Raw genomic sequence first — 11,098 nt, 5'->3', positions numbered from 1 at the left:
ATTTACAGTACATAGTGGTACATAACAGTAGCCTATAATGGGAAATGGAGATTACTGTGCATGAAGGAAATTGGAACTTTATACATAAATGATACGTCATACATAATTAGGGCGGTGCTAGCGTAGTGGTTAAGGAGCTGGGCTAGCGTGTAGTAGCCTAAAAGTTGTCGGTTCAATTCCCGGCTTCCACCGTTGTGCCCTTGAGCAAGGCACTTAACCCCAAGTTGCTCCGGGGACAATGTAATCCCTTGTATTTGACATATGTAAGTCACTTTGGTCAAAAGGTGTCTGCTAAATGTAATGTAATGTAATGTAATGTAATGTAATTATCTATTCAAATCTTAAACGGCCACAACGTTAAGCCTTGAGTATAAACATTAGATACATTCAATTCAATTGTATTCAAAAATGTGAAATTGGAAACCTGAGAGCTACTAGACTGGAGCTTTATTTGATTGGCACATAGAGCAATATGATGAAGGGTGGTTTTAGCAACATCCGGAAGTTCACTTTGGTGGAATGTGATCTGAGAGAGAAAGAGAGAGAGAATGTTATCCTTCAATGATAGTACACATTTTGTCATTTAACAATGGTAGGTGCACAACAGCACTTTTGGAAAATACAGACCCTCAGCGAACACAGAAATATGTGTTTGAAATGCACCTAATTCGAGCGGCAAATTTCGTACCAATTTTGATGGATAATTGTCTTTTGATATTATTGCCAGAGACAATAGGACACACAACAACTCCACCAGTGTGCGCCGTAATGGAGGACGAGACTGAGGCTGGCTGGACTGGGCTAGAGGAGTCAGAGGGCATCTCCTCTGTGCTGGTAGTGGACACTAAGGCAGAGACATAACATCAGCAACAAACAAAAGAGAGGAAGGACATAAACAAACACATGTAAAAAAGCAATGTGTACATGCTTAACATACAGCACTAGCTCCATACTACCTTCCACTGAGGCCTGGGGATTGTCCCAGCATTCACTGGCCAAGATCCGTGCTTCCCAGACTTGCTGTTCATCTACAGAGCTGCTGAGCTTCATTTTGAAGTCCACAGTCTCCCTCATCTGCACCTCAAAGAAGTTGGGAACATAATCTTCGTTTCTGAGGCCCAGACTTCCTGGACAGATTTCGGAATTGCAGTCAGTCTTGGAGCAGTCGGTCTTTACGCAGTAAGTGTGCAAAGCATAGAACCCATTCATCCGCAGAGGAATGTCAGGCCGGTTTTTGTGGAGTCTGTGGCCTCTGAATTCTGATTTTTCCTGCTCCTCCACTAACCTTTTCAAATGGGTATCCATGGGCAGCAGGTATGTGCGGAAAATGAGGGGTGCTTTGCTGCTCTGATAGACCAGAACATCTGCATGGACGTCAACCTGCTTCTCCTTCTCTTCTTCCTTGCCAGGAAATATGAGATATTTCAGAGAGTAGAAAAGCCCGAGAAGAGAAAAGGAGGGGTTCACCAGCCTGGCATGGAAGCGACTCAGCTCACACTTCTCTATAGACACTCCACTGTCCTGCTTATGCAGAAACTCCACAGCATCCTTCAGAGAAGACTGGCTACCTCCCAAACAGAGGAAATGTGGCAGATGGATCTCCTCCAGCTTTCCTGAGATGAGCTTGATGTCCATTGAAGAGCCAGCTGGTCTATACTGCATGTGGGGCAGCTCATCAGTCAAGAGATGCCAGTCTGTGAAGCGGTACTGCAGGGTGACTGGACCAGCACATGTCCAGCGCAGACCAGACTCTGGGCACTCATAGCTCCCTGCAGGAGAGCTCAGGCTGTAGGTGGAGACGCTCTCTGTGGAGACTTCAGGCTCCACCTGGACCCAGTGGCTGGAGTCTGGAACTTCAGCACAGGATTCACAGCTCCTCTGTGGGACATCATTGTGGTGATCCTCCCTTTACCACACACACACACACACACACACACAGACAGACACAGATTACTTGAACACAGAAAAAGCAGCATAATGAGAAGTTTCTCCCTCCAAATATACTGTATGCAGAGTGAACACATGCAAGGAGGCAGGTCCCAGGACATGTCCCCAGGCTATGTGCCGCGGAACTGATGGATGTAGCCACAGACATTTTCCCTCACACTGTTTACAGTCCCATCCTGTTTTTGTTTTTGTTTTTATGCCTTTAATCGGACAGAACACTGAGGAGCACATGCTAACCTGCTGCATGGCTGTGTGGTTTGGCAACAGCCCAGCACAAGAGAGGAAGGCACTGCAGAGGGTGGTGAGGCTGCCCAGCAGGTCATGGGGCAGATCTCCTTCACACACACATGCACACACACGCGCACACACACACCCCATCCTCTCCATCCATTTTATCCTCAACCTTCTGCCTGATAACCTCATGCTCTGTGTGTTATCATGGTTACTGTTGTCATAATCAAGACATCCCAACTTGACATGAACATAATATTCATAAACACTCATACAGTTTTATGCACACTCCTTCAAATAAAGTGTTACCAAAAAGTGTAGCGCAACCTCTGGTGTGTGTCTGTGTGTGTGTGTGTGTGAGTGAGAGAGAGAGAGTGAGTGTGTTCCATTGTCTACCAGACTCACGTGTGAGTGTCCAGAGAGAGAAGCTGTGCTCCTGGGTCCTGCTGGGCTTTGTCTCTGAGGTTCAGCTCTGCAGCAGAGTGGGAGCTGTAAGCAGAGGCTGCTGCTGGACTGTCCTTTAGGAAGGTACGATAATTCACTCTAGAGGACAAATTACTAATGTGTTAACAATCACATTAGTTTCTCATTAGTTTCTTCAGTTTGCACACTAAAACATACACACACACACACACACACACACAGAGAAAAAGAGAGAGAGAGAGAAACAGACAAAAACACACACACAGAAAGAGACACATATATAAACAAACAAACAAACACACACACACAGAAAGAGACACCTATACCAGTGTTTCCCACAGAATTGAATTATATTTGCAACAGTTTTTAACAAATTAGCGCAGCGTGGTTATGATGCTAACCAGATTTAAGTATAATTTAGTACAAACTGGAAAAATCATTGTGTGGTGGTCAGTGTTGATATTGTGTTGGGCCGCCACAAATAAGTCAATGCATGGGAAACACTGTTACACCACTATGGAAAACACTATACAAACAAACACTCACACACACACACACACACACACACACTTATGAACTGAAGAGAGAAGAGAAGAAGAACTGAAGAGATCATCCAGGTGCTCAGACATTGTCTCGGGAGAAGTTGTTAGCGGAGGGGTGATACGCCAGTAATCACGCTTTGTAGTACAGGCACCTGAACAATCAAAGAGTGCCCCCCCCCCCCCCCCCACACACACACACACATACTGTACTCGCCCTATTTGAACAATAAAGAGTGTCACACACACATCCTGGGTTATGACACACACACACACATACAAACTTATGAACTCCACTCATGACTCATTCATCACTGCCCCCCCCCCCCCCACACACACACACACTGATCTGGTGTTGTGTGTTCAGACTCACGTTAATTTCTCCAGTTTGCAGTGGGGATTCTTGAGGAGCTCTGAGAGATGCTGAACTCCTGCATCATGAAGCTTATTGTAACTCAGGTTCAGCTCCTTCAAACTGCAGGAGTTTGATCTGGCAGCTGATGCTATCACAGCACAGCTCTTCTCTGTGAGGGAACAACACCTCAGCCTGGAGAAACAGAACACATGATGACATATCTGATTATTACACTCACATACTGTACCTGTCACTACACACACACCACACCACACAACACCACACACACAGACACACACACACAGACTCTGCTTCTGGTCATCATTCACTTACCTCAGGTAAGCCCTGCCAAACACAAATACAAACACCATACCTGAACAATCAAAGAGTGCCCGACACACACACACACACACACACACACAGACAAACATCTGCACACTATACATGACCTGATTATTACAATCACATACTGTACTTTTATATACACAACATACACACACACACACAAACACACACACACACACAAACAATAACACTGCTTCCTCACACACTGCATTTTATCATGTACTCACCACAGGGGGCCACTGCCACACACATACTGTACTCACCCTATTTGAACAATAAAGAGTGACACACACACACACACACACACACACACACACACACACATCCTGGGTTATGACACACAGACACACACACACTTATGAACTCCACTCATGACTCATTCATCACTGACGCCCCCCCCCCCCCCCCCCCGCCCCACACACACACAGATCTGTTGTTGTGTGTTCAGACTCACGTTAATTTCTCCAGTTTGCAGTGGGGATTCTTGAGGAGCTCTGAGAGATGCTGAACTCCTGCATCATGAAGCTCATTGTGACTCAGGTTCAGCTCCTTCAAACGGCAGGAGTTTGATCTGGCAGCTGACACTATCGCAGCACAGCTCTTCTCTGTGAGGGAACAACTACTCAGCCTGGAGAAACATAACACATGATGACATAACTGATTATTACACTCACATACTGTACCTGTAACTATACAACACACACACACACTCTGCTCTTGAACTTTTATCTACATAACATACGCGCACACACACACTTCGTTCTTAAAGTTCCGGCAGTGTTTGGCGGGCCTATCAAGTCTATTTTTGTGGACTTTACCTTAGAATAGACGTACTCATTATTTCCCCTTGATTTAGCCTATACCGTAGCTATGCCCAAAAATAATAAATCACAGGCGGCATCCAAAAACATTCAGATGGGCTATCCATCCCATAGCCTACAGACTTACTGTAGGCCTAACCTATGCCTATAAATAATTTCTTATCAAAAATATTTCTGGATAAGTGCTAAACTCCTTACCTGGTTGTAGCCTAAGTTTTATCCATATGGAGATCTTCAAAGGCTTGCGCTATAATTCCAACCCTGTTTATAAACGAACCTGTCTGTTGCTGACAAGGCCTATCTCAAATTTCCCGTTTAACTCTTCTACATAGAATAGGCTATAATTGCGCAAATCCCAACTTTAAAACGACAAGGCGTGGACAGGCAAAATAGGCTATTACGCATAGGCTACAAACAATTTCCAAATCAGTTTCAGTAGCCTACGCTACGAGCTGGCCTAAGATCCGAAGTGGCAGACGGATAGGTTACATTACAACAGCAAGACAAAATAAACACATTTGGACCAAAGGTGGATTTATTCGTTTTTTTTTCTTCTTCAAACTGCAGAAATCAAATTATTAGGCTGTTCGCCTACAATCAAACGAGTAGAACACTTATGTGTTTAATGTGTAGAACACTTACACTTTCACTTTTGTGAAATTTTATAAAATATATAGAGAACGAAAAGAAAACGTTATTAACCGGTTTTGTGGATTTCAGAATAACGTTTCTGTTCCGGAACAGTTGAAGAACATTTTGTTTTCGTTTCCGTTTCCGCTCCTCGTAAAATTCCATTCGTTTTCGGTTTTCGTTTTCGTTCCTTGAACCGGTTCGGAGCCCTGACACACACACACACACACACACACACACACACACACACACACACACACACACACACACACTCTCTCTCTGATTTTGGTCATCATTCACTTATCTCAGCTAGGCACTGCCAAACAAACATACAAACACCATACCTAAACAATCAAACAGTGCCCCGCACACACACACACACACACACACTGACCAACATCTGCACACTATACATGAACTGATTATACTTTTGTCTACAGAGACTCTGCTTCTGGTCATCATTCTGGTCATCATTCACTTATCTCAGGTAGGCACTGCTAAACACACGAACACCATGCCTGAACAATCAAAGAGTGCCCCCCCCCCCACAAACACACACATACTGACATAAACATCTGCACACTATACATGAGCTGATTATTACAAACACTTATTCCACTGCTTGGTTGAATTTCCCATTGTCCTACGTAATTTAGAACGACCATTAACCATATGTTATTTGCACACCTATGAAGTAGATCCATTTTTTTGGCCGTATCACACTTGTATATTAATTCGCCGAACTCGTTAAGTTTAAATGAACTGTCACGTTGCATCTGAGCTGTAAAATGCAGACGTTCAGAACATGGCAACATTGTAGCATATGACGGAGGTGGCTTTTAGCTACATGGATGACAGCAGGCTAAGTAAAATAGCGATGTTTCAAAGCTAAAGTTCATCAGAATCTTGGGATATGCCCGCTTGACAACGGGAGAGATAGAACTAACGACTGGCCTTTGGCCGTAGCAACCATCCATTTAGAACTAGTAACGGCAGTTTGTCCTGCAAGTTGAGAAATTAGTTGATATGTGTCGGAAGAAATTAGTTCTACAAACAAGACCGTTTTAGCGATTAAAACGTTTAAATTGTAACAGGAAATGAACACAACGCAAGTGGCAACAGTGGAATAAGCGGGATAATGGACTCCACGGTGGTCTGTTCACAGAAGTTATGTGAATAGACCACCGTGTCGTCCATTATCCCTTACATATTGTACTTTTATCTACATAACATACACGTCCACACGACTGCACACACACACACATACAATAACACACACACATACAAACTTATGAACTCCACTCATGACTCATTCATCACTGCCCGCCCCCCCCCCCCCCCAAAAACACACACAGATCTGTTGTTGTGTGTTCAGACTCACGTTAGTTTCTCCAGTTTGCAGTGGGGATTCTTGAGGAGCTCTGAGAGATGCTGAACTCCTGCATCATGAAGCTTATTGCTACTCAGGTTCAGCTCCTTCAAACTGCAGGAGTTTGATCTGGCAGCTGATGCTATCACAGCACAGCTCTTCTCTGTGAGGGAACAACTACTCAGCCTGGAGAAACATAATACATGATGACATAACTGATTATTACACTCACATACTGTACCTGTAACTATACAACACACACAAACACACACACACACCACACACACAGAGACTCTGCTTTTGAATTTTTATCTACATAACATACGCACACGCACACACACACACACACACACACACAGACATTTTGGTCATCATTCACTTATCTCAGCTAGGCACTGCCAAACAAACATACAAACACCATATCTAAACAATCAAAGAGTGCCCCGCACACACACACACACTGACATAAACATCTGCACACTATACATGAGCTGATTATACTTTTGTCTACACAATAGACGCACACACACACACACACACACAATAACACTGCTTCTCCACACACTGCATTTTATCATGCACTCATCACAGGGGGCCACTGCAACACATACTCACCCTATTTGACACACACACACAGAGGGCCAGATGTACTAACGCTTTTGCGCCCATTACAGGCGTATTTGTTTCGCAATGTGTGTGTAAAATCATTGCGAGGTATGTACAAACAGGCCGCAATGATGTAAAAGCGCAAACTGCCTGTCGCGGGAGCTGAAAGTGGCAGATTGCGATTGTCATGTCATGCATATGCATTCATGGGAGGATCCAGGGGAAAGTGGGAGTTTAGCGTAAAAAGATGGGAGGGGAAGAGTAAAGAGCACCTAGTTATGTATTCCGCGGTATGTACAAAGACTGCTCCTGAAAGCGCACGTCTATTCTGCGCCTAAATACTTCCGCCTTGTAAAAACAGGTGTTAATCCACATTGCAGTTCAATGCGTCAATAAGAGAACCTTTCAAAGACAACAGAATCGCTATTTAGAACACCAGTTTTTGTGGTGAAAGTATTTGTACTACCAAAAGCAACCTTAACTTTCGTTGGCCTTTCGCATGTCTTACTTTCACTTTCACGTCATTCACTTAAACTTTCCTACTTGCTAGATTTGACCAATCTTCCATAGCCTACGTGCACAAGTAGTTTGAGTAGAACTACTGATCTTCATTATCTACCTGCTTGTTGACATCTTATCATGTATGGTATTATTTCATGATCGCTAAACGTTTGATTCTTTTTAATGTTGTCATCAGTTAACTTCATTCAACTGCGCTTGTAGGCGCTGCCATTCAGTTGTGGACGTTCGTAAATTGCGTTTATGGGCGGAGAAGGGCAGAGAAAGGCGCAGTTTACACTAAGGATTGAACGATTGATAAATACGACGGAAACTTGGGTCTGACAGCGCTCGCAATCTGCGGTGTGTCCATGGCGCTGATAACGCTACGTTCGCAAATGTACGTACATCTGGCCCAGAGACTCTTCTTTTGAACTTTTATCTACATAACATACGCACACGCACACACACACACACACACACAGAGACTCTGATTTTGGTCATCATTCACTTATCTCAGGTAGGCACTGCTAAACACACGAACACCATACCTGAACAATCAAAGAGTGCCCCCCCCCACAAACACACACATACTGACATAAACATCTGCACACTATACATGAGCTGATTATTACAAACACATACTGTACTTTTATCTACATAACATACACGCACGCACACACACACACACACTAGAGCTTAGATCGGGCCCAAAAAATCAAGCCCGACCCTACCCGAGCCCGTGCATACAGTAGCGGCTCCTGGGTTGACAAATAGGCGGAGCAGAGTCTGTTGATCAAGTTTAGAAAAAAAAATTGGCATAGTTCCAGGTCACCGGCAGCTGGACGCACAAGGGCGGTCCACGGAGATTTTGTTAATTTTTACGACTCTTTCTTTCTATGGCTAGGCTATGAGCGAAATCTGGGGAATGGAATTCCATAATGTTACCACTTGCGGTCAAAATACCGTTTTGTTCATGCATTATTAACCTATGTTAGCCTACTTAATGTTATTTTATTCATAAGAAGTGAAGTTTAAAATGTTGAGATTCCAGACAAATAAAAGCTACAATGTAGGTACCGGTAATCAGCTCATTAGCTCAGATCAGTGGAGAACTACTTTGGAGGAAAAACTCAAGAGGGAAACAAATAACCGAGAATTCGTTGCGAAATCAAAATTCCACTAGAGCTCCAAGTGTAGGCTTCACGCCGCCTTACACCACTCAGCTCTCATAGTCAAGTTTAAGTTGTTTATTGTCATGTAGGCCTAGCCTACTCATAAAAGAAATTATAAGTAACAAAATTATTGTGTTCAAGAGCCAGCTCAACTTTAAAGAGTAAATTAAAAGTAGGCTATTCATAAAAAAGGTAAATATTCTGTGTGTATGAATGAGTGCTTGCGTGTCCACCGTGGTTTGTATAGAAATTAATATTAAGTGACACATACACGTAAAAGGGCAGTTTTTTTCAAGAGCTCCTTGGGGAATGATTTGGAAAATTTGAGGAAGCTTGAACTATCAAATAGGATGGCGGCAGACAAATGGCCAGTGAATGAAAATCTGTTGGTGGCGGCCGGTAACTATGATTGTCACACACTTCATAGGCAATTTGCGCAAAGTTACAAGCGGTCCTGCGCTTATCCTGGACACCGGTATGTTTTGCACAAAGGCACGGGACATCACATAGGCCTATCGTTCTCATGTTGGCCACAAACTTGTCTGTAACCCTGTGTGCCTCCACTGCATCGATTGCTCTTTTCTGCAGCTGTGCATAGAGCTCATCTACACGGGGCATGATCTTAGAACCGGTCTAAGGAATAAAAACTCGGGATCTAAGAGCATTCGAGAAAACCCTTTAGCCTCTCTAACTGAGATTGTATTAAAATCTCCAGATGTTTCAATTATTTCGAAACACTCCAAAATAAGCTTTTAAATCTTTTCAGAGATCTTGTGAAAAAAGCGGAAAAACTACAAAAATCCGAGAAGAAGACACGCACTGAGGATGCTGCTGACGCAGCCTTTTCCATCACCAGGTTCAATTGATGTGCATAGCAATTAGGGTACACGTCTTGCACTTTCTTACGCACTCCACCAGATGCTCCTCCCATGACACTAGCCCCATCAAATGTCTGTGCAATCAGCCTTACTTTATCTGTGTCACTCTCAGGTGAACAAACTCATACACGATTTCGCACTTACAGTGCAGCCCTCATCGAGTTGTGCTGCAATATTAGCTTTCCCCAGCATGGCTAATTTGGACAACTAGCCTCATGTTTTTTGCCTTCTCTGAAAAATGTTTAATGTCACACACACCTACACTAGCCTACTCCAAACATCCCCTTGTCCCCCAGAAGATCGGAAAAGCAGGCATGGAAAACAGAGCATTTCATTGCGTTCAGGACAACCAGTAGCCTAGACGCGCCCCTAGCGGCCGCAAATTACATTTGCTGCCAGGGCTAGTCTAGCAACTCTCCGTTGGCTTGAGAGCTCCAGAAATCGAAACTTAATCAGGCCAATGAAATCGTGTATAGAGTCGTTAGGTGGGCTTAACATAATGATTGATGGCAGAGTTGCAACGGTTTGGCTTGAATTCCCTGCTACTTGAAAACAAATAAGATGGATGTTGCTGCTGGCGAACAGTGTGACACGAGTTAAGCTTTTATTAAGTAGGCAAACGTTTGAACTAGCCAACTAGCTCCGCTGGTGGGAAACGCATGGGACTCATAGCGCTGCCGCTGTCCTATTGCGTGCAGAGGGAATTTGAAAGACAACTGATTATCCCGCCCCTCGGACTGAACACTGCGAACGGTGAGTGTCCAGACCCTACATTTTAATGTGGGTCTGGCTCGTCAGGCTAGACAACCAGAGCTTCTTATCAGACATATGGCCTACCACGAACGTAAAAAATGTCCGATTAAATGACCGACTCTTGTCCTTTGTTTGTTGGTATACGATGTTAATGTCGGGCTGATCAGGTCCTAGGTCTTTGATAGCTAAGTTAACTACAAACTCAGTAGGCAGTATGTTCTGACGTCGTATAGGGTGGGCAGTGGCATGATCTGCCCACCCGACCTTCTACTAACCGCGCTCTAGCTGCAGTTCCATTATCGGTCGACAGATTTACATAGACAAACAGCAGGCGCTGTTCAATTTCTTCAGGGCAGTGACGTCACTGCCCTACCAGAAATGAAATGTAACGTTACAGTAGGCCTACAACAACTACGGATATGATCAACGAGATCTTTGCGATCTTTGCGAAATTTCTTTGCAAATCATACAAAAATGTAACATGATTGAGTACTTTGCCACTGATTACAATAATAAACAAACAACATT

General features: G+C 43.9%; 1 protein-coding gene across 2 annotated transcripts in view; it reads right to left on the bottom strand.

Annotated features, from left to right (window-relative positions):
• Positions 1-329: 329 nt before the first annotated feature.
• Positions 330-11,098, bottom strand: part of LOC121699600 (NACHT, LRR and PYD domains-containing protein 3-like) — a 25,793-nt gene continuing 15,024 nt past the window's right edge. For both annotated transcript variants that reach the window (XM_042081878.1, XM_042081877.1), the window contains exons 7-13: positions 6,673-6,846; positions 4,295-4,468; positions 3,514-3,687; positions 2,584-2,721; positions 957-1,906; positions 689-844; positions 330-526 (exon numbers count right to left, since the gene is read on the bottom strand). In XM_042081878.1, the coding sequence (XP_041937812.1) occupies positions 507-526; positions 689-844; positions 957-1,906; positions 2,584-2,721; positions 3,514-3,687; positions 4,295-4,468; positions 6,673-6,846 (1,786 nt within the window). In that variant the 3' untranslated portion in view covers positions 330-506. The remainder of the gene's footprint in view (positions 527-688; positions 845-956; positions 1,907-2,583; positions 2,722-3,513; positions 3,688-4,294; positions 4,469-6,672; positions 6,847-11,098) is intronic.

The sequence above is a fragment of the Alosa sapidissima genome, chromosome 24 (assembly GCF_018492685.1).
Source record: "Alosa sapidissima isolate fAloSap1 chromosome 24, fAloSap1.pri, whole genome shotgun sequence".
NCBI lineage: Eukaryota > Metazoa > Chordata > Actinopteri > Clupeiformes > Clupeidae > Alosa > Alosa sapidissima.
The sequence above is the reverse complement of the archived record's forward strand: the minus strand, read 5'-3'. Positions and strand labels throughout refer to the sequence as shown.